Below are 27,472 nucleotides of genomic sequence, written 5' to 3'. Positions count from 1 at the left end.
GCTTTGATGCACATATCTATACATTTATTTGAAGAAATCACAAGAGAAAAACATTTAATGGACAAGTTATCAAGATATTTGTCTATTTTTGACTGACATGAGGTTCTTTACATCCAACAACCAGTAATTCTCAATACTTAATGAATTTCACCAATAAAAAAAAGAATTGAATACACAGCAACATGGACATTTTAGAGTTATATAGACATAGACACAGAGTTTCTCAACCTTGGAGTTCATGCCCCTTGTGGGAGTCTGTTGTTAAGTAGAAATGACTCATAGCCAATTTGCAAAACTGATAAATTGTAATTTGTCTGATATATTTGTAATAATAATTGTAAAACTTCTCATTGGTTCTATATCATTTGCATATGGAGCAGAAAAGGTTGAGATATTCTGATGTTTATTCATAAACAAGCTGAAAGAACACGCAAACAATAACTGAAGGTTCATAAAACTTTGATTTACAGACATAAAGTCACAAACATCACTATATAATTACCATTAAGCATATAGACAAAAAGGAAATACAATTATACAAGACACACAACTTAGAACACTTAAATATATTCTCACTATATAATCTTACTATATATTTTTATAAGCTTTGATATAAGATGAAGTGTGATGCTGTTTTATTCAGATGTCATTGTTTATCTAACACTAACTGCACACTCATGTTAGCTTGTTACAAGCCACAAGCTTCATTGCTATTTGAACAATAACCCTTCTGAAACTTTAAAACTAGGTTAACAACAAACAGGATGGGAAGGTTTTATGAAGAAACTAATAAACATAGTAGTGGGGTGGTGGTAAAAATCATAACATGAAAAGCACATGTGCGGGAATACTGTCTGATAAAGTGGTTTTATAAGGGAACACCGAGCACAGCCAGAGCTGCTCAGGACTTCGAAATGGAGGATTTTTAAACATTTATCCTTTTTGTTGTGACCTTTTGCACTCTTCAAAACTCTTCCATGTGTATCCAATGATTATCTGTCATTATGTGTAATTTTACACAATTATGTGGAAGCAGATGCAGATTAAAACAATTCTCAAGATTGTCTTTTAACAAAATAATATATTTAGAGGTTTGTGCAGCCTTGGTGGAGCTATGTCTCTCTTATTACTGTCGAGATTGAAATGTGATTTTAACCTGAAGCAATAAAATACAATACAGTCCCTTGATTTGAAAGGATTCTTGTAACAATCAGTACAACAACAACAGTATGTTTCCCCCCCATGTTGGATCTGGAGAGGCAGGAAGAGTTTCAAGTTCATGTTTGAGAGACTGGCAGGAGTTCAGCAGGAGGGCGAGGCAGGATGTTAAATCCGATCCCCTACTCAGGCAAAGTATGCATAGAGAAAAATGTTAATGCTGACCAGCAGGATCGCATTGGCGCAGCAGAACCTGGACCAGAACACGCTCTCTCTAACGCTGAGAACTCTGGGAGTTGGAGGCTCTTCTGATCGCCGCGCTGCTGAGATGCACAATCCTGCCCCGTGACCACATGTCCCCCGCCGCGTTGGCTCAGAGCCTGCGACATCAACACACACAGAGCGGACACCGGAAGTGACAATACAGTAGCATTATGTGTGTGTTGAGGACTGTTTAGCACATGATGGCTGGTTTCATTCCAAGTGGCATGAATATTCACTCTTACCCTGGGAGCTACGGTGGCTGACAGAGGACACTTTCTGTAGAGGAATTTCTCTTTGAGGCTCTTCAGTCAGAGTCCAGTAGGTCAGGTTACACACCTGGAAGGGAAGTGGAAACGTGTCTATATTGAAAATATCCTGAGTTCAACAGACAGTTAGATGAGAAGTTTGACACAACTCTCATCATGTCTGTACAGTAAATATGAAACCAGAGCTATCAGCCTGCTTTAAAGGCCCTGGTAGGTGGATTTCTGGATAGAGCCAGGCCAGCTGTAAACCAGCTGCTTTATATTTAACAGACAAACATGAAAGTAGCATCAATCTCTTCGTCTAATTCTCTGCAAAACAGAAAACAAGCATATTTCCATTTCTGATACACAGTATTTATTCATTTCCAGGTTGGAGAGTGGTGGTTTCACGAGTCACTCTAACTTTTGTACTCAGACAGTCAGGCCAATCTGAAGCGTAACCCTTTGTAATATTATTCAGTTTTATTTTATTCTTCCTAATTATTAATCTTAGACAACATAGAGCCCTCACATTTAGCGTAGACTGTTTTTTTATTACGGTTTAGCGAGCTCTCGGCTGCAACGAGTATCTGTACATACTTTTTGAGCTCAGCATATATAACATGGCTCCAAAGCTCAATTCTGAGGCTGTAAATAGTTTTCTAATATATGGCAACTTCTGATCAACACATACAGTATCAATTACAGGCTTAAATTACCAACTTCTGTTCACTTCCACCCACTTCCGATTTAAGCCCCACCCACACTGAGTACCAAGCATTTTAATGGATATAGAGAACTGACACTGGGATTAGTAGTTTGTGTTTACAGAGCAGGTTATGGATAAATGTGGTGACAGGATATAATTGTACAGCATTCAGGGGAGATTAAACAAATCTACCTTGTTTTCTAGTTTCGGCTAACTCTCTTATAATGTGTTACAACAGCCATATTTCATCAGAAAGGCTACTGTTTGCCTTTTGAGTTCACACACAGGCCAGAATAATGTCACATGTGACAAATGGATCACCGGCTCAAAAGCGACTTAAAATATGAAGCATTTAGTCTGTTTTTTCTATTGTGTGCAACAATAGTTCGACTGTACGATTTTGCTCTATTGTTGATTGTTGATCTTTTGGATTTAGGTAGGCTTGGGCTCTTCGAATGTCTTGTCACATGGAGGCCAACCGTCAGATAACGCCGGCTCCTTTAACTCAGATTCATCTGTTTCTTTTTGTTTTCAGTAGATAACATTAAAGGTGTATCAACAGCAAAACAGTTACATAAGCTTACTCCCATTATAGTCACTGTATCTATGTGTACACACCTGTTCGTGGGTGGGCGGCGGTGTGAGCAGTGATACCACAGTAACCACGATACTAGTGAGGCCACAGAGCAGAATGGCGAAATGGAGGTAGTGGACACTGCGCAGCACTGCAGGGGCCGAGTCCACAACGCCACATCTGGGAGGTGGGAAGGCAAACTCCAGCACCATCCGACACACACCCACCACCAAACCCACCATCAGGCCCCAGAATGCACCCTGAATAACACACAAACACACATAAACACACACAGGTTACATTACATGCCTTTCTGAATTGATATGTTCTGAACTTTCTGGTGCAGAAAGTAATCATAATTCCTGCAGCAGCCCTGGCCCGGTCTCATTTGGGTGTGTTCGACTCATAATACTCTCACTTTCCCACCATGATAATCTGCCATCATCGTGTCACTTCCCATTGAAGTACACACACACACACAAACACACACACACACACACACACACACACACACACACACACACACACACACACACGTGCAGTGACACAAATAACTCTCTGGCTCCTTCTCTGTTCAACCTTCAGCAAAGAATGTGATCTGTGCAGTTCAGCTGTTCACACAAGAAAATAATCACCTCATCACAGCACACAAAGCCAACATCCATACGTCTGCTATACGTCTATCTATACTATTTCTTTGTGTGAAAAACAGTTAAGAACAACAAGTTAACAACAAGTTGTTGGAACGGTCTGTTTGTCTGGTTAAATCTTTAAACACCAAATAAAATCCTAAAATGTACATTTCTATTACGAATCCATTATAAGACACGACATGTGCCAGATGTAATGACACTTATAACAGTATTAATCTCTACAGTATCAGACTAGTCAGCATGTGACACATCACACAGCGGTAATGTGCGCTCTTTGACCCCATGAGTCAACACAGTGAGATTCTTCCAGCGATATGCTCACTGTGTTTATATGAACAAATAAAAAGCTTACATCTATTGTGTAAGAGTCCTATTAACCCCTCTCAGTAACTTTTTATAGGCAGAAAGTGAGACTGTAACACACGACTGTGACATTGTATAACACCTTTTTTATGAAGCTAGAAAGCTTTTTATAGATTTAAACAATTTGGTATAAATTAAATTTTAATGTCTGTACCAAATTTTATGGGAGTTCTTGAGGCATTTCACTAAAAACATGGGGGCGTGGAGGGAAAAGTTGAAGGATAAACAAAGCCAGTAGGATTCATCCTCTGGGGACAATGACAGTTAACATGGGAACCACACAAATCTGCAAGCTCATGTTTTATTTTATTTATTTATTTATTTATTTATTTATTCTGTTGAAGCCTGAACAACATTTAATGGTAATCCATCTAAGTAATTGTTGAGAGATATTTCAGTCTGGACCAAACAACTGACAGCAACACAGCCACCAGCATTGTTAAAAGCTATTTTATGTAACAGAGACGTCTTTTAACCTGCCAATCAGTGTTTGCTGGGCTATTGCCAATCCAGATTGTAACCTCAGGCAAGTTCGTTGTAAACACATTCAGACTCTTTGTAGCCTCAATTCAGAGTTGTAAAATGGTCATATTTGCATTAAAGTAAAAGGGAAAATCCCTTTAGTTCTGAAAAACCAGAGAAAATCTTCTTTATTGAAATAGTTAAACAGCATGTCCGCAGAGAGCAGACACACCCAGAACTTGCTCTATTAAAACGGGTTCAGTCTCTACTATCCGCTGGACTTTTTGCTGTTGAAAGCTGTTTCATCACATGAGTTACGACCTCTGCGCAGATACACATTCTTACCACAACAGCGTTATCTGCTTTTTTACTTCACTCTGTTAGTCTTTATCTTCTAATAATCACACTTTCTCTCACCTGCAGTCTGTTATCAGCCAGAAACAATCACTTTCATTTGTTACAGTGGAAGAGCAGCACAATATAATGCTGGTTCCTACAGAGGAAATAATAAACAATGCACTTCATACAATGAGTGAGCACACTCACACACACATGTGGACTCCACACCGAGCAGTGAGGGATGTTGGCAGCTGGATCCCATGTGAGGCTAATAAAACCGTACTGCAGTATAGTGTGGGAGAAAGGACAAACAGCACCAAACTCACAACTAGTAGTTTTGTGTCCAGAACGGAGCAAACTTTGAATTAAGTTTTTGTTTTGTGTGTTGAAAAGTAATATTATATATATTTTTTAAATTTATTTAGAGATTTAATTCTGTTTAATTTTAATATTCTGAATGTAATTTGTCGATTAAAGCTGGGCCAGGCAGATCTTTGGCAGATTTTTGGCATCTTAAGATTCAATAATAACCTTTCAGCATATTAAAGTGGTGTGAGAGAAAACTAGGTATTTGCTCCTCCTCTTGGCTCTGCTGCTGTTCAAACTTGTGGGTTTGGTGGGAGGGGCTTTAAAGAGTGACATGAGGCAGCAGAGAGAGAAGCGAAAAGGTTAGGTTTGCACAGCTTTTACCTCCTGCAGCTCTAATGGATTACTGTACTGACATAAATGAATAACTTGTTATCAAATTCTGTCGATTTATCAACCAAAACTGCCAAACATTGCTTCACAAATTCTAAGATTTTCTTTGTTGGTCAAACAAAATAAACAATTTGAAGACTTTTGATGGGATGTTTTCACTATTTCATAAGTTAGATTAACTGTTAGCTGCAGCCCTAATTGTATGATATGGACCCTTATTGGTGTTGCATGTGTTACCTGCTCGTTGGTTCTCGTCCAGAAAACAGCCAGAGTGAAGACAGCAGTGACGGGCGGAGCGAGGTAGCTGGTCACTGACTGGATGTAGACGTACAGCTGGCCGCTATTGGCCGACTGTAGGATGGGGATCCACACCACACTCACCACCACCAAGATCACAGTCACGATCCTGAAACAAACACACACACACACCACATTCTCTGTCACTTCCTCTGCACACACACTTCCCCTTTTATATATATATATATATATATATATACTGTATATATAAGTATAAGTGATCAGAGGGTTCAAGGGTTTTAAAGTCAGTGAATGTGACATACCTGCCGACCAGGAGCAGCTCTTTCTCCGAGGCCCGTGGGCGATGTTTCTTCCAGATGTCCATGGTGAAGAGCGTGGAGCTGCTGTTAAAGATGGAGGTCAAAGATGACATCAGAGCAGCCATCATCACCGCTATCATAAGTCCACGCAAGCCTGTAACACACACACACACACACACACACACACACACACACAGAGAGAGAGAGAGAGAGAGAGAGAGAGAGATGAATAGATGCATGCAGGTTATAAAATAAAAAAGCATTTGGAAATAACACAAGATTTTTTAAATGAAAACAGTATTCTCACCGCTTGGCATGAGTTCAATGACCAGTTTGGGAAAGGCAATGTTGGAGCAACCCACTTCAGCTCCACACACTCGCACACATTCCTCTGGATCCACACATCCTACAGAGTCTGAAATATGAGGCAGCCACAGGTCATTCACACACAGGCGTGGAAGACGTAACAACATATTCTACTCACGCAGAACTCATGTTAATAAAGGAGCTGGGGTTAAAACGCTTCCTGGAACATAGAAGGTCACTTAAAAGAGGAGAATTTGGTGGCTTACGGGAATGTAAGAGTGTATTTTGTAGTTAAAGGTCCAGCGTGTGTAGGATTTAGTAGCAGCCGGCAGTAACGTTGCAAGATTGCAACTAACCGAACAACGCTTGTGTCTGTATTTGACGGCCTGGGAATCCATATCTGCCAACAGATCCTCCCAGATGTTACACACTGGACCTTTAAAGACTCTCTTGTTTAGTCAGGAATGGCTCCTCTCGAGCCGATCACGCAAAACAGATGGAAAAATGTGCCCCTTGTACCACAAAAACACAACTTGTACATGTAAACTTAAACTAAAAATCCTGCTGACGTTAAATGTTAAAAGTAACTTGATGTCACTCATTAACTGTTAACTGTCAGATATATGAATGTTTGCGCTCATCTTATGAAAAACCAGTCTGCTCTGTAACATGATACACACGGGACACCAGACTAATGAAGAAAACAGGACATCAGTAACTTCTCTCCTGAGTTTAGCTGTGATTTCAAAAGATCAATGAGACCTCCTTTTATATAATATAGGAGACAGATGACCCCTGCTTAAGTGACATATTTTATGATTATTTCATATGATATAATATATATATTAGTAACTGCAATAATTTTGAGTAAAACAAGTGATTTGGATGAATTTTGAGCAGATTATTTCCTGTTTAAGGAACTTTTTATACAATTCTGTCTCTTTATTATGTAAAAATGTAAGAATTCAAAGTTATTTTATTGTTATTTACAACGCAAGGTTGTAGAAATTACTAATTTGTGGAGGAAGAACCTCTACTTTACGTTTACTTTTCTTCACAAAAGTGAACCAAATGCTGACATATCATACGTTTTCTAGCACGCCTTAAAATCAAGAAGGCTTTGCAACCACCCATGAAGCTTTGGCGACCCCTAGGGGAGGTCCCGAACCCCAGGTTGGGAACCACCGTGTTAAAAAGATGACTTAAAATACATTAACCCTGGTTCAGACATTCATTTGCCATTCCTCATGTTTTATCACTAAAAATAAAGTTTAGTATCTGGACTGCCTGAAGTGTCTAAATAGGATTTTCAGCATTTTATAAGTTAAACTTTAAGCCTCTAAGGGAAGAATGTAGTCATTATTTCTTATCTTAAGCCTACAACCACATTTCTCTCCCTCTGTCCAGGGAGGAGGGTGGAGTTTATGCATTCTCTTTCCTGACCGACTACCGGACACTCCGCCTTTCTGACACCGACAACAGAGCTTCCGTTGCCGGATTCCAGGGTCAGACACTTACCGGCAGCTCCACCACGGCTGGACCTCGGTGAACTCTCCGTCTGGAGGAACGTTTTAACGGGGAAAGAAACGGATTAAACCGACCCGGTGAAAGCGGAGACTCCTACGCTTCATGTTGGTTGATATTTAAGACTTTTTTTTATTTGTGTGCTTCGGGAAAATCAACAGTTGCCATTTTTTTAGGGGTGGGGGGGTAACCAGCTGTGAACCACTGCGGGCAGACTACCAACGAGAAGAGACTCGTCAGCATTCAAAGAGTCAGTGTGAGTCACAGTTTTTGAAAAGGAGGATTAATGACTTATTTCTCTTCCTCAAGTACGTGTTCCGCTTTAGTTTGACTCACTTGGCAGACACACAGACACACAGACAGTCATTTTCACCCAGACAGCCTCCTCCATGTCTGCCGGGCCCCGCGGCCGCAGCAGCTGTTGAACCGGGGCCGCCGCTGAGCTCGCCCGGCCCCTGTCAGGTGAAAGGCGTGGCTCGGGGCGGAGGTGCTTTGTTCCACTATCACCTGTGTGAGTGTGTATATGTGTGTGTGTGAGGGTGTGTGTGTGTGAGTGTGTGTAACTGGATATTTGAGGCAGAGCTGGAGTCGGTGTTGAGGAAACTGTTGTAGCGGATTATTAATCTCTCCCCCCTGCCCCAACCGGAGGGATCCGTTCACCACACTATGGACCGGAATGACACACCGCACTTTTTTGAGTTTTGACCCGTCGGAGCAGCGAGTGGAAACTGGGTCAGAGAGAGTTTTTTCGGTACTTTAACTCTTCTAATTGAGCGGTGTGTGTGTGTGTGTTGAGGGGTTAATGGCGCTGTCTCAGATCCAGTGTCTGGACGATCACCACGTCAACTGGCGAGTGAGCGAGAGCAAACCGGAGTTCTTCTACAGCGAGGACCAACGGCTGGCGGTTGAGGCTCTCATCACCAAGGGTCGCGATGCGTTCAAGGACTACATCCGCAACACTGGCGTCCGGGAGTTCCTCTCGGAGCCGGAGCTGGAGCGGATTGAGCACAAAGCGGAGGCCTACCGCCCCGGGTACGAGCATCATCTGAAGCCGGAGACCCCAGGGCCGGGGAACCTCACCCCGGGGTCCGGGGAAGAAGGCGGGGACGGGAATGTGTCGCTCCAGTACTGGCCAGACCGGTCCGAGGCCTCGGTGGCGGAGCTGGATCTCGGCTGGCCCGAGGCCATCTCGTACCGAGGGATCACGCGTGTGACCGTGTACACGCAACCTCCGGTCGAGGGGCACACGCACATCAAGGAGGTGGTGCGCAAGAGCATTGCATCAGCCCAGAAGGTAAAGTGAAGAAGATGATGGTAGTGATGATGATGATGTTGCAATGCAGTTATGTACACTTTATAATGAGGGCTTGCACAATTTGGTAAAAACATCATATTGTGCCATTTTATTGCCATTTTGTTATATTTTCACTATAAAAACTATTAAAATGTTGATTGTGGAGGCTGTAATCTGGAGAACAAGATGTGTAGACCACCTCTGCAGGACCACAGTACTTCATTATAATACTGTTTCTCACACCTGTGTCAAAACACTGCAGGTCTTCCAATTTGCATATTGCACACATTGCTTAAATGTAATGCGATACAATCACTGATTACTTGTTAAAATATGTAGTCAGTAACTAATCCAAGTATCACAATATTACTTTATCACTTTGGATTACCTTGGCACAGAAATATTCACAAGAAACTGACAAAAAAAAAACGGATGTAAATTGTAATCCTGCTAATAATCAACATTTTTACTAAATGTAACTGTAATCTGATTACATCTTTTTTATTTTATAACTAATGGATTACAGTAACCTTTTTTTGTATCTTGATTACGTAATTCAGTTACATGTAATGTGTTACTCCCAAAGGGCACAAATCATATACCTCAGTAATGCTTAACTAATGCATGAGTCATGATGGCTCAATGTATGTATTAATACAGGATGTATCTTATTACAAATGCTCAAATCACTATTACTTTTTGTCTGGTAAGTGTCAACTGATCACTGTTAGTGGTGAGCAACAGGTATTGATGATGCATCCTGCGTTAATAAATGGATTTAAGGTCCAGTGTGTAACATTTAGGAGGATCTGTTGCTAATAGAATATTCATAATGTTTATATTAGTGTTTAATCACCCGAAAATAGGAATAATCTTGTTTTTGTTACCTTTAAACGAGCCATTTTTTATCTACAGACGCTGCAGGTCGCCTTGCATGGAGTCTGCTATGTTGAACCAAACACTGGCTCCAGCGAGTTTTGTCAAATACAGACGCGACCACTAAATCTTACACACTGGTCCTTTAACTCATCACGACTCATGCATTCGTTAGGCATTACTTAAAGTTATAGGATCTGTACCCTTTTTATAAGGTTTTACTTTGTAATGACGTCTCCACCAAATCTTAAACAAAGAAAATAACCTCACAATACTCTGAGTTAAATGAAACCACTGTGCACTGTAATGTAATCCAGTACAACAGCTCTATATTAAATAGCTCGCTATCCTCTTCTTTCAACTCTCGAACACTTTTTAAAGATTTTTCTAACTTGGATTTAATTATATTGTGTCCATATTTGGCTCCTACATTCACGTAAATATGGTGGACAAAGCACACTTTTTAATGTGAACCAGACCAATAACAAAAACACCACAATACAGCAGCTCAAAATGTACCACAGCACTGAGTCAACACACAAACAACCACAGTCTCAACAACAACAAAAAATGAAGTAAGGTTATAGTTGTTGCATTGCTATTGAATGCAACACGATACTTAATGGTTTTATATATTTTTTTCTCGGTGTATAATACAGTTCACTGCCACTACACTGCAAACAACAAAGCAGTGTTTGTGTTACAGAGTAAAGAAAATAACTTTTATAAGCCTCCACACAATAAGCCCATTGTGTTCAGAGCTGATTGAATAGTTGATTAATCCACGGGAAATTTATCCGCAATTGTTTTGATAATTCTTTGGAAACTTTGTCTGGTTCCAACTTCTCCAATGTGAGGTTTAGGAGTTTTTTCTCTCTGATAGTAAACTTATAAATTTGTGAATTTAATCCAGTGTCTTTCTAATTTACATCTGTCTGGACATTTACGTCTCATTATTTGCCCCTCTGTTGTCTTACAAAACTTACTTCCCTCTCCCGTGCTTCCCCCTGACATGTGCCACACTCACACATGCACACAACAAAGTTTTAATAACACAAGTCTGATCTTGACACGCCAGTGGAAAAAAATTCTCTGACGTCAGTGCACACGGTACATGCCAAAACCCTATACATAACCTTTACCTCTGACAGACATAGAAGCTGACTCATTCACATGTAGTAGTCTAGCTCAGAGCAACAAAGACTTAAATTAAACATCATTATTTATTACAACTTATCTTCTTTTATCTTCTATATTTCTCTTACTTAATCTAGGTTTGACTGGACAGTGTAACGACACATAACGTATAAAATATTCCAACGTCAAAGCTCACAAACGATCTTTTCCCAGAGCGATTTTCTTGTTTATGTTAATCAGTAAGTTGTCAGGTCTTTGTGGCCGCAGTTCAGCAATTTTAGACTTCAAAACTGGGTCAGGTTAAGAGTGAATAGACAGTGTTGTGTGAAGAGTGCCATGCTGTCACTATCATTGCTGTATTGTTGAACCCACAGAAGACACACTGTCCAGCTATTTCACACTCTATCACCCCTCCGCAAAGCACTCTTTGTCTCTAGCAGTCTCTCAATGTTCAGAACAGTTGTATTCTTTGTCTTTGAGGGTTTAATTGACTTTTTAGATCCAGTTCTCATAAGTACCCAGCTTCCTTTAAAAGATTTAATGGCTGTAATATTGTTGATAAGAGCAGCTTAAGTCGAACCCACCCTTACTGACCAGGAAGCACTAACACTATTTGTGGTTTCCTCTCTCTGTCTGTGTGTGTGTGTGTGTGTGTGTGTAGGTGATAGCCGTGGTGATGGATGTGTTTACAGATGTGGATATTTTTCGAGACCTGCTGGATGCAGCCTACAAGCGCAAAGTTCCTGTATACATAATAATTGACACGGCTGCAGTCCCCTGCTTCCTTTCCATGTGTGGCAGAGCTGATATGCACCGTGGACACCTAAAGGTATGCATACAGAATCACACCCAGATGATGTTTTGATAAGCTGGGAGATAAGCTAACTGGATAGATGGTTAGTCTTGATAAGGATATAATAATAGAAAACAGTTTATTTAAAAAAAAGCTCCAACGTTTTAAAAAAAAAAAATCCCATTAAAGACAGAAACAGCATTATTGTAGAAAGGAATTCGAAAGTAAGGCACCAGATCGATGTAGGTGTGACAGGTTTTTGCCTGCAGGCCCTGATAAGGTGCATGCACCAGCTAGTATTTGGCTGTTGGGTGGATTTCTTTGTTATCCTCTGCCTCTCTGTGTTGAACTGGTCTAGGCAGTAACAGAAAATACTTTATGTTTCATGGGGGCTTTTCTAAATATTCTAGACTGGAAGCCAGAAAGACACTAAGCACATTCCCGTCTGTGCTGCAGGCAATTATATTAACCACCCACACTTAACTTTCTGTACCATGTTTCTCTTTCATTTCTCCTTCTGCCGTCCTCACAGCTTTAACCACCGGACCTCCCCTCTCTCTTTCAACTGCTTTGTTATCTGCCATCTCCGCTGTTATTATGAGCATTTACGACTCCTGGTGTCTCCTGTAAGATTTCGCACAGAACATTTACTCACGAGGTAACGCTTGGACTGGAACCACACCCTTATCACAGGGCCAAAGACAAACACCACAGGGTGTGTCATACAAGCATGCACATACATAGATATAATCCATGCTCTAACCTGTAGAGTCAGCCTACACAAAGTTATAGTTGTATTAATATACTGTTCTTGAGCAACAAGAAAACTCATTCTTTTCTGACTACCCACTCTTGTCGCCTTTATTTCCCCTTTGTTCGCTTAAATCCTTCCTCCCATTGACACTAAACCCCCCAATGGCCTTTCTTCACATAGCAGTAACCCTGTATGTATGTGTGTGTTTGTGTGTGTGCAGAATCTACGTGTACGCTGCTGTGGAGGTGTAGAGTTCTTCACCCGGTCAGCACAGAAAGTGCGTGGATCACTCAATCAGAGGTTCCTCCTGGTAGATGGAGACAGAGCCATCTCTGGTTCATACAGGTGAGCAGTGTGCATCAACACGTGTTTATTTGTGTTTTTAAAGCTGCTATAATCAATATTTTTGCATTAACATGGTTTAAAAAACTATGTGACCTGAAAGCGGTCGCACTAGGAGACAAACTGCAGAGCATTTTGGTATCTTTCAGCCTATGTTTTGGTTTTCTGGCCCGCAATAGTTCTGTTTTGCTTCAGTCTCATTGTTCCCATCCTGGCTCAACCAGTTTCCAGCAGCAGGCAGCTGTTTTCAGTTAAAAGGCTCTAAAAAAAACCCACTGTACACTATCTGCTCAGCACCAAACAACAGACAGACACAGTTAGGGTTAGATTAATTTGTGGAATAGCCAGAAACATAACTCCAAATGATTGCTAATGTTGCTCCAGGTCTGCTAGATGTGTAAATAGTCGGTCGAACACCAGACCAACTTAAAGCGATGATATGGCAATAAGGACTTTACAGCACTGCTCCCAAGTGGCCAAACAAATCTGTTTAAGCCATGACATGCAGTGTAAAAAAATACAGCCTTGTAAGCCGATACACCCCTTCCCCAGTCACTGAAGCTCTGTTGCAGCATGCAGACCTTCATCTGCAAATGCTAATTTCTGATGATTCGGCACATCTTCCAACCATTATAAACCTTCACCTCAACACACACAGACTTTTAGTCCAGAGAGTTAATCTGCAGTTACCTATTTACCAATATATGTGTATTCTCTGATAGACTGTATCCCTCGTTTCACCAGGAAGTTGAAGAAAAATCATACGATCAAAGAGCAAAATGTGATGCATGACTTCAGGTTACAATGTCTGGTGTAATGATTACGTTATAAACTGGGTTTTCTATGTAGGAGCTGAAAAACATGTTTGTAATTGGGGAGTCGCTGCTGTGAATTTATAGTTTCCATGTCTGTGTTATTCCAGCTTCACCTGGTCCGCATCTCGTCTGGACCGCAACCTCATCTCTGTGATCACAGGACAGGCTGTGGAGACCTTCGACCTGCAGTTTCGTGACCTTTACCTCCTGTCCAGAGGCGTGTCTCTCAACAAGGTCCCTGTGGTAGATGAACCAATACCTGACCCAATCCCTCAGGCGGTTGCTGCTCCGGTGTCAGCTGCTGTTGCGAGGAAGCTCATCAATCCCAAATATGCCCTTGTTGCCACAGGAACCCACACAAGTCCCACTTCTTCTGACCAAAATTCCAGCAACAAGAACTCCCAGATTCCCACAGGGCTAAAAATACTGAAAGGACGTCCTAAATATGTTGCAGAAGTGCCACCCTTGCATCCGGGATTGGCCCATCTGGAGAAAGCGTACCTGATCCCGTACCTGCCCACCTGGCCAGAGCCGGACCCACCGAGTGACGTGATTGGCTTTATCAACATCAGGGACGAAAAGCGAGCCAATCAGGTTCACTTACAGAGGTCAGAGAGGTTTGAGACCAGCCAGGCTATACGGTTCAGCTCCCCACTGTTTCTACCAGCAAAGACTGAGGAATCTGGTTCAGGTCAGGATGCAAAACAGACAGGAACAGTAGAAAACTCTTCTGGGAATAGAAGTAAAGATACCTCTACTCCTGTGAGTCCAACCAACAAACAGCAAACACACACAGCTCAGAATAAAGACCAAACTGATGCAACCGATTCCAGAGTGCCCCCTCAGCAGCCAAACACACCTTTAACACAAGACACACACAAACCAAATGCTCACACACCTGCATCACCATCCAGTGTTACTGCTGATTCACAGCCAACAGACAATGCTAAACAAACTCAAGAGACTCCACAAACCGCTGCACCTCCTATTCCTAAACGGCGCACACTGCAGTTAGTCATAGACCCCGCCTCCTCAGAGCAGACTGGCCAACCTCAGGTCACTCTGATGAAAATGGACCAATTGGAAAGTCTAGATGGCTTTACCAAAAAGAGAACCCAGGAGGAGCTGACACCAGGCCGTGGCCGCATAGCATCAAAGGACGACGGCAGGGACTCTGGCAGCAACGAGGAAGGCAGCCAAGACAGCACGAAGGTCATATGTGACCGAGCAGCCAACGATGATCCGTCAAGCACTTCCACCGCATCAGAAGAGGAGTTTTACGATTGTTCCCAACCAGAGGCAAGAGACCCATTGACCAATGGAGTCACAGCAGGGTCAGGTCACGGGCATCGCCAGGGAGACGGGTTCAACATGATGGCTCGTCTGTCCCAGAGCATGCTGGATCTACGGGAGCCCAGCCAATCCGAGGACAGCGCTGACCTCATCCGCCAATCACAGCAGCTCCGCAAACAAGCACACGCCTCACCGCATAGGCACATAGGACAGGTGAGCACTCAGTGGAGGTTGTTTGGTGTTGAAACAAATTAGTTGATCAATCGCTTCTTCGCTAAATCTGTTCGTCCACAACCTGGTAAATTGTAATGAGCATTTTACAGACTATAAACGATTAAGTGTTTAGTTTAATTGAAATTATCAACAGATTGGTTATAATAATTGAAGAACATTTATTATAGAGGTGAAATATTGTAATAATTCATCAGTAGTTTAAGTAATTTTTCAAGCAAAATGGACATTTAAGCTTCTCAATGTGAGAGTTTTTCTCTGTTTTACATAATTGGAAATTGAACATCTTTTGGTCAGAAAAAATAAACAATATGAAGACATCACACACACACACACACACACACACACACAGGCTGAAATACACACTTCATGCACTGGTGGACATGCAACAGGGAGAGAGATGGTGGAGTGATGGGCTGCGCGTTAGCGGCGCCCCATGAGCAGTTTCTTGGGGTTAGGCTGCCTTGCTCAAGGGCACCTCGGCAGTGCACAGGAGGTGAAACTGGCACCTCTCCAGCTACCAGTCCACACTCCATACTGTGGTCTGTTGGACTTGAACCGAGCTACTGCCCCCCCCCATTAGTGCAGCTCACAGTAACACTAAAGTAGATGTTGACTCAACGCTTATTAAAGGAGTTAATCTTTTCAGTCCTCGATTGATGTTTCATGAGTAATCAGTGACAAGAACAAGCGGAGAAGTTCTCAGGAACAACATTTGCGATGAACAAGATTGCAGGAAAGATACAGATCACACACACATTTACACAAACCCGACTAAAAGTGGGTGTGTTTCAGCAGCAGTGTCAAAGCAGGCCACTGCCTGCTTACAGTAAATATGTCCTACCTTTTTTCCTAATCAAGAGGTGCTCGCATGTGTGTGCACGCACCTGGATAGAGAACTCGGCTGATCATGCCTGGGAGGATGATGAAGATGAAGGGCAGCATCTTCAGATATGAAGCCAGGATTGAGGCTCCTTTCACATGACTCATGTTTTTGGCAGATAGGGACCGTTGCACAATCACCTACACATACAGAAACACAAATAATAATATAATCATAATGATAATAGTAGTACAGAAAGTGGAAGCTTGTTAGCTTAGCTTGCTAACGTTAGCACCTACATTACTTTCTGTTCATGTGATTTCCAGCTATTATCAGATATCACGCTGAGATTTCTGGTATCAGGCTTAATGGTCGAAGAAAGAAAAGTGTGACTGAAGTCTGACTTTGATTATAATAATAATAATAATGATATTATACTTTGATTATAACCTCTGATTAATCTGGGATAACTGAAAACTCCTGATGTGTTTCTAATATGTTTTGGGGCTTTTTTGGCTTCATTAGATACGACAGCTGAAGATAGACAGGAAAGGGGGAGAAAGAGAGGGCCACATGTCAGACTGGAACCCATGGCTGCTGCCTTGGTACATGGGGCGCCAGCTCTACCAGGAGCTCCTGATTTGACTTTAACCAAGATGGACCTGTAGTGTGCTCAGTCTCAGGGGATCATTTGAATCAAAGGAGAAGTAGATCCAGGAATCATCGTCATAAAAATGGAAACTGATGCTTTTTTAAATATTTGAGCATAGGAAGAGAATAGTAAAGGACCGAGGATTGATCCCTGAGGTACTCCATGTGTGAAATGGGTAGTAGAGGATTTATAGTCCCCTGTAGCCAAACAACAATCAACTTGTCTAACTCTTCATCCTCTCTTCCTCTCTCTGTCTAGTTGTTCCAGACCTCAAGATCTCCAGGTCGTAATGCGCGACTGAGAGGAGCCAAAGTAGTCATTGCCAAACCGGGAAGTTTCCACCGCCCCACCCGAGCAGCTGGCCCTGTGATTGGAGGACACCGTTACTGGCAGGCGGCTGATTCGGCTCACGTAGAGGGGCGCTCTGGCCGGTCGCCGCGACGCCACAGCCCGGGTTACAGGAAGACGGACCACATCTCGGCACAGCCACCAGACAACCCATCAGGGTTACTCGGAGTATCTTTCTCAAAACTGAGCAATTTAAGACACTTAAGGGCACGAGGTGGAGGTTCGCAGAAGAAGGCGTCTCAAAATAACAAGCCTACTAGGTAGAATTGTAGTATGATAGTAGGATGACTTCCTGTTAAGAAATTGGTGACTCTTCAGCGAGGAATCTTCTCTAGCTATGGCATGCATGTCATTTCCTGCTTTCGAACCCTAAGGCTCAACATATGAACTATTAGTTGGCAATTATATCTGAAGATATGTTTGAAGAGGTTTGGTCTGTAAATCAGTCACATCGCCTTTCACTCTAATGCTTCCTGGTTTAAGTCTTCTAATTGGATGGTTTCTGTAGTGTCTGGCCGATAATGAATTTTAGAAGCAGACACTTATATCTGTTCGGTAATAAACTGATAAAGATATATCAACTGAGGCAGGGTATTTTGTAGGTGATAACATACAAAATTTGGTCAGCTGTGACAGTCTTCTCTGTATTGTAAACAATCCTTTGAACAAATATGTCTAAATTACCTCAACTGCTTTTTCTTTTTCAGAATTTTGTACTGTAATGTTTTTTCCAAAACTAATCTGCACAGACTCTGTATCAGTCCATTATGTCTCCCCACTGATATGGAGTCAGGTTAAGTGTTGATACCACTGTGATTGGTTACTGACGGTGCAAGTGTATGGATACTGTGTTGATTGCCTTTACGTATTTGGATGATGTACTGGATTACCTGTGCTGATGTAGAGAACTGCTATATATACAAATGTGGGACCAAAAGGGATGTTTTTATGTAAATAAAAAGACAGATTGTTGAAAATAATCCAGAACAGTTTGATGATTGTGTACGTGTACAGGGAGGTTTTCTGCTTTTGCTTCAGACTGCAGAAAAATATAATTGTAGCTTTTTGGTTTCTTATTTTTGAAGCCTGGAGTTTGGGTTTGGCACAAAATCATCATTGGGGCAACAGTTGTTGTTTTTTTTTTTTTTTTTTTTTTTTTTGCTGCGATTTGTGGAAACAGCCACATTAGAAGAATTGAGTCTGGTATTTCAAGTAGTATGAATTAAACCATAAAATGTTTTACAGTCTTTCTTGAAAGTTCATTCTGGATCTTGGAAACAGTAGTCAAGAAAATTTCATCACAAGTTCAATTTAGTTGTTTTGGAAACTGAAGTATTTTACCATACTTACTCGGGGAAGAAAACAAAGACAACTGTGTCATGGAAACATAAATACAATAAGCAGCAACTTCCCTTTTCAACTTTGAACAACACTACTTACTGTTCTGTTTAATTTCCAAATATGCTATATGGATACACCACTGGACTCAAGTCAGCTCAATAGGGCATGGTGGTGATACTGGTGTGTGCCTTTCAACAATTAAGTTGGTGAGTCAAAAACTGTCAAAAACTACAAAAAAAACTATTTTAAATCTTTTTTTTTTTTTTTTTAAGGACCTGTGTGTAGGGTTTAGTGGCATCTACCAGTGAAGTTCTGGCCAGGCTCCAGCGGCATTAGATGAACTGCACTATAAGTCACATCTGCAGCAATGGTTGTCTCGCTTGCACATGCATTCTGTATGCGTATACATGTACCTGGTCAGAGCACCAGTACCAGGTGGCCAGTATGGTGAGTCCAAGAGTCATGCCGGGCCAGGGCAGGTCTCCAGTGACGGCGTCTCTGAAGAGGTGCATGGCGTCCTGACGTGGCAGGTGGCAGGTACTATTGGGAATGATCTTACTGGGTATCGCCATGCTGTACACATGCTCAAGGTTGCTGTAGCCGCCAATCTTGTTGAAGGCTGTAGACCAGAAACACACAACTCCCAACTATACAATCCTTAAAATAACTGCAGTTGTTGTGTTTATTTAAAAAATATGATGAGCGTACAAACCAGTGATTGTTAGGATGATTGCTCCTATAATCATGACAAATGTCTGTAGAGTGTCGGTGTAGATGACAGCAGCAAGACCACCTGAAAGGAAGAAGTAGGAAGGAGTGTGTGTGATGGAAATCTTTCAGTATAAGCAGACAGGTGGCAAACACACACATGCACACAGATAATAGAAGTACTGATTGAACTTGTTTACTCAAGTAACAGTGAAAAAGTATAGAAGTATAAAGTACTCTCTTGGTTTCTCTGGAGGACATTTATACCGACTGTTTTTGTGCAAAGCTGAAACTTCTGGTTGAGTCTCTCTCCTTTGTCTGTCTCTTCTTGTTACATCTTTGATGTTGTTTTCATCATGTTATATCTGTCATGAGTCATATGCAGTGTCCTTTGTGTTTGGAAGGCGTGCAGTGATGCAAAATAAAAATTAAAGCTGTAAGCAGCGTTGGGTGGGACCTCGCACTCCATGCAACTCGGGGCGTGCTGCGGCCGCGTCACGTGCCATCGTAACAAGTGCCGACCACAACATGAAAATCTCACGTAAATTAGCTCAAAATCGCCACGCAGCACTTACTTCCTGTTGCCAGTAGGTGGCGCTATCACTCTGTCCAAATGTTGTCATGTAGACATATTCAAGGCGAGAGTGTTAACAAACACGTGAAGTTTCACTGAGATTGGACATTGCACACTGAAGTTATGAGTGCTGTTTTATGGCGAATCTGCTGAAATTGACAAGTTGTCACTGGCACGCGGTTTGACGTACAGTCACAAATAGCTCAACTTTTCAGTTTGTATGACCACAGAATTCAAAATGGCCAACTTTGACCTCACGCCACAGAAACTTTTAATCAGCACCATTTTTTGACTGTACTGACCAATTTTGAAGTAGATCCGATAAATTCCCTAGGAGGAGTTTGTTCAAATACAAGGCGAAAAATCACAGAAAATGTGCACGGAATTCAAAATGGCCAACTTTGACGGCACGCCACGGACACACCCGTCAACGTACATGCACAAATAGCACACCTTTTAATCAGAACCATTTTTTGACTGTGCTCACAAATTTTGAAGCATATCCAATAAATTCCATAGGAGGAGTTCGTTCAAATACAACGTGAAAAGTTCGCCGAAGGTGAAAATGAAAATCAAAATGGCCGACTTCCTGTGGGGTTTCGGGTATGGGTCCAAGAGGCTTTTTTGTACGTCCCGGCATGTTACACGTGCCTACCGAGTTTCGTACTTATCGGTGAAACGTGGCGCCAGGGTTGCTGTTTTTTTATCCTGTAGGGGGCGCTACACACACGACAAACACGATTTTTGGTATGTGAGCTCCAGGCAGCACTCTACACGTGCCCTGTGAATTTCATATTCATAACTATTACGGTCTCCGCACAGTGATTTATCATGCCACCAGAGCGCCACCTAGTGGCGTATTTTTTTTGTCCTTTTTATGTGAGCCTCAGGGAGCCATGGGCAAGCATGGGAACAAGTTTCATTTTAATCACACATGCCGTTGCAGAGATATAAACTTCTTCATTTTAAAGAGCGCCACCTTGTGGCGATGACCTGAAATTGTGCACGATGCCTAAGAAAGACATGTGTAACTATGGACCCAAGTTTGGTGACAATCGGATATAGCAATGTGGAGAAATGGTCCACTTCCTTTTTTGACGAAAAATCCTGAGGAAGTGTTAATTTTATAACGTGCTTATTTTTTTTCAATTACTTCAATTACTCATCAATTACTTTTTTATTAGGATGGTCCTCAGATGCTACGCGAAAAAATTTGTGCGAATCAGACAAAGCGCATGGGAGGAACACGGAAAAGTAGTTTATGGACATTTTGCGCTCTAGAAAAAAAAATTCTTGGCGGAAGTGGGCGGGGCTTACATGGGGAGATTCAGCTCTATTCACCGAACGCGTGGATACAAGGTTTTTGAATGTGCAACAAACTATGCAGAAGTTATTAGCCTAAATGCATTTTTTATGATAGTAGTGCCACCTAGTGGCCAACCTGAAAGCAACACAGAGAATATCCCCATTTTCACCAGGCCTGACAACTTTGCCAAATAAAATTGAGTTTTCGTATATGTTCAGGGGGCTAAAAATAATAGGTAAGAAGAAGAAATCGAGCAAAAACAATAGGGACCTCCAGCGGTCGCTGGCTCAGTCCCTAATAAAAATCTAATTTTCCTCCTCAAATACATTAAATCTAAAGTAACAAGCCTGTTTTTAAAATGTAAGGAGTTGAAAATACAGATATTATGTTACTTCCCACCTCTGTAAGCCGACCACATTCCAGTCTACCTAAAAGGGACAGAATTAGCTATACTGAATGTAATTGTATATGTGTGTGAGGTTGTTTGTATACCTGCAATAGTGTAAAAAGCAGTGACCACCAGCATGAGGACGGTGGACAGGTAGAGGTTCCACCCCAGACAAACCTGAACAAACAAGGCTCCAGAGTACAGGTCAGTCTGGTGACGGAAACACAACACATCTGTCAGCAATGCCAGCAAAGATTCAACCTCACATCAGATCATGTTGCTAAATGGTGAAAAAGTGTAGTGTCATACTGATATCTTTGTGAAGATGGACAACAGCAGCGAGAGGACAGCCAGGTAGGTTCTGATCCTCTCTCCTCCGAAACGACGGCCCAGGTATTCTGGCATCGTCACGATCTGAACACACACATTTTAACATCTTCAACACACCACAGCTACACAGAGGAGGCAAACATTGGAAGCTGTAGGTGACTTTCAGAGCTCAGCATGATCTGCCAATTAGCTGCTGGTGACTGTGGACTTCCCCTGTTTTTAATATAAGTATGTACCAACAAATAGAGTCATTTATGTTCTTGTTATTTAAGGACAGGTGTGTGTGTGTGTGTGTGTGTGTGTGAGAGAGAGAGAGAGTGCATGTGTGAGGTGTAACACCCTGTTGAGGAATTTCCAAGGTGTCTCATGTCTCTTGGCACTGAAATGTACCTGCTGAACCAGCCTTTACAAGCAGACTGGATTCCCATATGTGTGTGTGGGTGTGGGTGTGTGTGTGTGTGTGTGTGTGTGTGTGTGGGTGTGGGTGTGTGTGTGCGTATGGGTGTGTGTGGGTGTGTGTGTGTGTGTGTGTGTGTGGGTGCAAACTAACCCCAGAGGAGATGTAGACAGGCACAAATACCCAGGCCAGAGCCAGCAGCACATAAGTGGCCTGTGAGAATGAAGTAAAAGAGATAGAAAGAGGTTGTTTGACCAGATTGACCAGTCCCCTGAGGTGGGAAAAATTCAAGTCAAGTCAAACTGAGGTAAAACTTCTAGCTTTAAAAGGTCTGCAAGCACATGTACAAGTTGCTGTGGACTGACTCCTGCCACATGTACTCTACACTACCCTAATACAGCTGGATGGCATATATAAAAACCTTTCACCCGCTGCCACCTGCAGCAGGTTGCCTGCAACAGCTGCTTAGACACAAACGCACACTGTCCAAGCAGTACGCCGTGTTTTCTCACATAAATAGTTTGTGTTAGTCAGGCCAATTAATACTACACGCCACAAAAGAAATAACATTTACATGGATTAGAAGGCCAGCCCTGCCTCAATCTAGACGATAATGTGTTTACTTAATATGAATAGATAAATTAGAATAGCATGTCATAATGTTTTATTAAGTGAATGAACTCACGTTCCATTCAAAGCCAGCGACAGCGATGCCTCCAGCAGCTCCAGTCCCAGCCAGACCAATGAACAAACCGGAGCCTTCTGAACTGGCAAAGAGAGACGCTCCAATCTGTGAAAAGTATTCAGATCTTTTTAGTAAAAGCATCAAAAGAACAACGTAAAAATACAACTCCTGCATTCAGATTCTTACTTAAGTATTAGCAGTAAATGTTCTTCAAGTGTCAAAAGTAAAAGTACTCATCATAAATTTATCATGTTATGATGTTTTAAATGCTGGTGCATCAATGCATAAGCAGCAATTTACTGTCAAGGTGTAGCTAGTTTTAACTGCTTAAATTTAGAGTTAGGTAGTTAAGTCCAGTGGTTCCCAATCTAGGGGTCGAGGCCCCTTCGATGTCCCTTCTAAATCTCATTAGATGACTAAAGGACAGGGAAGAAGAAAATAAAGAAAAATTCCTATACGCAAATGTATAATAATTTGTTTGACTTTTATCTTTAACCTCTTGGGGCCTCAAACATTTATTAAATTTAAACCATCTGAGAGGTTTAGAGGGGAAATCTCTCTTTGGTGTAACTGCTAACAATTCATTAGACTCTGAAACGTCCCCAAGCAGACACAAACCAAAAAGGTTAATGTAAAATCTGACAAGTAATTAGCTAAATGTGATGTAATAAAAAGTTATTACATTATTCACATTATTATTGATTACTGCATCAGAGCTGAGTACTCACTTACTTCTTACACCCCTTAGTAACAAGAAGGCCTTGTGAACCCCATGAAGCTTTGGTGACCCCTAATGGGGGTCCTGAACCCCAGGTTGGGAACCAGTGATACATACTATCATTAAATAGAATCCACAGATTACATTAAGTATACAGGATTCATATATATTTTGCTTAGTCTGTCCTGTGTAACACACCAGCAGTCTGTCTGTGCTCAGGGTTGCAAAATATCAGTATTACTAATTTACAATCATATCCAGAGTTACTGATATTTGCAAACAAGGACTGCTGCTTGATCAGATTATCAGAAGAAGCTTTTCATCCAACTGCACAAGAATTAGAAACGTCTCTTCATCCACAACATTAGTCGGGTCAGACTCACCGGCCACCAGGCCATGTCCCGTCCAGCCAAGAAGTACCCGCTCAGAGTATTCCTGCTCACCCTGCATGATGACTGACAGAGAAAAACTGTTACATCTGAGCACACACATACACACACACACACACAGGCAAATAAATACATATACACCTCTGACTCTTACCCAGATGCCAACGGCGAGGTTGAGAAGAAAGTAGGTTGCTATGACGATAATATCAGAGAAGCTGAAGGACTGAGGGTGTTCGTAGAAGTTGATGGTGGAGTTAGACATCCTCAGAGTTCACAGCAATGCACACAGACTTAAAAATACACCAAAAATCATACACACAGACACACACATACGCACACACACACACCTGTTGAATCTAACCCTTACACCTGTGCAGTCAGTCTCATCAACCCTCTCTCATAATCTGACACCGCAGGCCAACTTTGCAAACACCCTGAACAACAAGAAGAACACATCACACTCCCTAGAAACCACCAGACAGTCTCGTGAAGAACATCAGCCCTTTAAATGCTCACTTCTCTTCCAACACATAAAAAAACTAACATGAACACACACACACACACACACACACACACACACACACACAGACAGACTCACACACACACTCCAGCCCTTGGTTAAAGTCCCTTCTCGGCTGAACTACAAGCTGACCTCGCTGCTGCAGAAAGCTTGACAGCTCGGGTGTTTCGTGTATGTGTGAAGAGGGCAGTCCCTTGGTTGAATTGATGATTAAACACATCACCTTAATGTGGCACCTGCAGCGCTGACACACATGCTGTGCTAGGGGATAATGGAGTGCGTGGTATGGGTGAGCAGTGGAGTACAGCAGATGCTTGTGTGGACCAGAGTCCACGCTGATGCCCACACACACACAGATGGTCAATCATTGGCGGTGACAAGTTTCTAATCATTAGCGTCCAAACACACAAACATCTGCTGGTAAGTGCTGTAGGGTCAGTGAAAGTGTGTGAGAGAGAAAACAGGTGGTTTCCTTAACTGTAGAGACAGATTAGTGTGGACACAAGTTTTTATTCAATTAAGAGTCTTTTTCTTCAAATAAATAAATGTTTCAGGATCAATCCATTCCTAGATTTCCATTATTAACTGATGTTGGACACAAATACAGTTTTGGAATACAATCCTACCATATATGCTTTTTGGATGAGTGCTACAGTTTCCAATTTAAGAATTGAGCCTGATCTGCTCTATTTTACTGTAAGTGATAGATGTTTGATCATGTACTTTTTTTTTACTTTTTAAACATGTCACAGCAGCTCTACTGAGAAATTATGTTTGAGATTTAAGTTTAGTTTAAGTTAAGAGCTTGCACACAACGTATCGAGTCTTTACCGCAGTGACCCGGGTTCTTCTGCCTCTCTCCAGCTGTCAGTATCCAATAGAGCAGAAAAAATACTTATATTTTAAAAAAGAGAAGCATTTGCAAGCACACATTTCTAAGTACAAGATTTTTGGGAAATTTTGGGGATGGAAGGGTTTGTATTAAAGTTTTAAGGGAAATATCACCCTAAAACAAAATCCTCCTAATAGTCATATGACTTTTTAAATCACTCACTTGTACATACTATGTGTACAAAACACTGCTACCTTTCAAAATAGTTATATTGATTTAAACTGTTCAGAAGACATAACAGATTTAACATCACCTTTATAAACTAACGGTTTATAACGGTGGAAAGCACCTTGCTGAAGGCTTAATGGTTGAAAACATTTGAGAATAAAACATGGTATACTAGAGTGAAGTGCACTTCTTTAATTCTAATGCACTTGTATTTAAACACTATGTTTTTTTTCACTCAACACATCTGGATATTTTTTACTCAGCGTGCATGTGAGAGGACGTGAAGTCCGAGAGGAAGAGACAAAGCGAGCTGAGTGAGTTTTCCTTTCGTGCTCCCTGATGTGAAATTAACTCGGTGTCACACACAAACTGCTGGTCAGTGTTTGTCTGCTGTAAGGAGCAGATGGCGGCGACAGAGGCATCCTGACGTCACACACATCATCATCAATCTCACACACAGAACAAAATGTAAAAGCTTAAGATGAAGATGAAGATGAAGATGAAAATGTATAGAAAAAAAGTCAAGAGAATGAATAAGAATTACTTTGTATCGTTAGAATTTAAGGGAATATTTTATGTTACATATATTTAATTTGTAATTTTGAAATTTTGAACATTGCTTATTCCAATACATGGCAAATACAAGAAAACCACAAGACACACATCTTTATACATTAATTATTCTTATTTAATATAACAAAACAAACACAAGCTTACTTCAAATGTTCAGAGAGAATTTAAACAAGCTACAGATCAAAAAAGACTAAAACTCCCATTTTAAATGTGTGAAAGATTCATTACATTGCAACCAAACTGTTTAATCATTAATTATATTAAAATCTTAAGGGAAAATTCACCCTGAATAGAATCCGCCTTTATTTCGAGTTACTGAATGTAAATTAATATTCCTTTTATATGTGTTACAAGCACAACCCTACATTTAAACAGCATTAAAACCAACACTTGTTGGGGATTAAACAAAAAAAATAACTTTATTAAGCTTGTTCAAATAACAAACAGGCATCATTAAGATGTTAAGCATACCTAACAATGAAGCCAAGCAGCATATATAAACAGAAAATGTAAAAAAAAAAGGAAAAAAGGATAAACAAATAACCAAAACAAATAAACAAACAAAAATCAAAAACATAGGTTACATTTAATTAACTTAATCAGGATATACCGCAAGTATTTCAGAGAGTCTCAAGGCACTTCTCTTTTCCATTCGTCTTTTATAAATGCCACAAAGCTACACTTTACCTGTACCTACATTTACCTATAATGAAAATATTATTACACTAAAGCCCATGGAGTCATTAATTATCAGTGGTTCAACGGCAAAAGAAAGCAAATCTGACAATTTCTGGCAAAAAATCTGCTTCCCACAGAGAAAAATCTTCATCCAAGGAAAGTATATAAGTATGCAAATTAAGAGCCAAACCTAATAAGGACATAACAACAACAACAACAACAACAACAAGACATAACAATGATAGATAGATAGATAGATAGATAGATAGATAGATAGATAGATAGATAGATAGATAGATAGATAGATAGATAGATCGATAGATAGATAGATAGATAGATAGATAGATAGATAGATAGATAGATAGATAGATAGATCGATAGATAGATAGATAGATAGATAGATAGATAGATAGATAGATAGATACTTTATTTATCCTGAGGGAAATTAAAGTACAAAATACAAAAAACATACATTACATACATTAAACATACATTAAACTAAAAACCATAACCCTAAGAATAAAATAAAAAATAAAATAAAAGATAAAATTTAAATAAAATTAACTTATAACATATATAATTAAAATTAACAGT

At 41.0% G+C, this 27,472-nt stretch overlaps 2 protein-coding genes across 2 annotated transcripts; one reads left to right on the top strand and one right to left on the bottom strand.

The window, feature by feature from the left end:
* Positions 1 to 2: 2 nt before the first annotated feature.
* Positions 3 to 24,669, bottom strand: slc5a10 (solute carrier family 5 member 10). Its single transcript, XM_051386685.1, has 15 exons — positions 24,202 to 24,669; positions 24,042 to 24,113; positions 22,941 to 23,045; positions 22,409 to 22,468; positions 21,838 to 21,942; positions 21,633 to 21,738; positions 19,265 to 19,345; positions 18,966 to 19,171; positions 16,276 to 16,411; positions 6,331 to 6,438; positions 6,027 to 6,177; positions 5,704 to 5,872; positions 2,995 to 3,210; positions 1,665 to 1,758; positions 3 to 1,538 (listed from the first exon to the last, which is right to left on the bottom strand). The coding sequence occupies exons 1-15, from the start codon at positions 24,307 to 24,309 to the stop codon at positions 1,345 to 1,347; spliced, it is 1,911 nt and encodes a 636-aa protein (XP_051242645.1). The 5' UTR covers positions 24,310 to 24,669; the 3' UTR covers positions 3 to 1,344.
* LOC127355627 (protein FAM83G) lies at positions 7,817 to 18,191 on the top strand. Its single transcript, XM_051386683.1, has 5 exons — positions 7,817 to 9,147; positions 11,822 to 11,989; positions 12,928 to 13,052; positions 13,972 to 15,370; positions 17,122 to 18,191. The coding sequence occupies exons 1-5, from the start codon at positions 8,656 to 8,658 to the stop codon at positions 17,473 to 17,475; spliced, it is 2,538 nt and encodes an 845-aa protein (XP_051242643.1). The 5' UTR covers positions 7,817 to 8,655; the 3' UTR covers positions 17,476 to 18,191.
* Positions 24,670 to 27,472: the final 2,803 nt, after the last annotated feature.

The sequence above is a fragment of the Dicentrarchus labrax genome, unplaced genomic scaffold (assembly GCF_905237075.1).
Source record: "Dicentrarchus labrax unplaced genomic scaffold, dlabrax2021, whole genome shotgun sequence".
Taxonomy (NCBI): Eukaryota; Metazoa; Chordata; class Actinopteri; family Moronidae; genus Dicentrarchus; species Dicentrarchus labrax.
Note: the sequence above shows the minus strand (reverse complement) of the source record. Positions and strands in the feature narration are given on the sequence as shown.

Coding starts and splice junctions, on each gene's coding strand:
- slc5a10 (XM_051386685.1), bottom strand. CDS start 24,309: ATGTCTAACTCCACCATCAACTTCTACGAACACCCTCAGTCCTTCAGC. Junction 16,412..18,965: donor GGTACTGGTGCTCTGACCAG/GTACATGTATAC, acceptor CTGTATGTGTAG/GTGATTGTGCAACGGTCCCT. Junction 1,539..1,664: donor CAGCCACCGTAGCTCCCAGG/GTAAGAGTGAAT, acceptor TTGATGTCGCAG/GCTCTGAGCCAACGCGGCGG.
- LOC127355627 (XM_051386683.1), top strand. CDS start 8,656: ATGGCGCTGTCTCAGATCCAGTGTCTGGACGATCACCACGTCAACTGG. Junction 9,148..11,821: donor GCATTGCATCAGCCCAGAAG/GTAAAGTGAAGA, acceptor GTGTGTGTGTAG/GTGATAGCCGTGGTGATGGA. Junction 15,371..17,121: donor CGCATAGGCACATAGGACAG/GTGAGCACTCAG, acceptor CTCTCTGTCTAG/TTGTTCCAGACCTCAAGATC.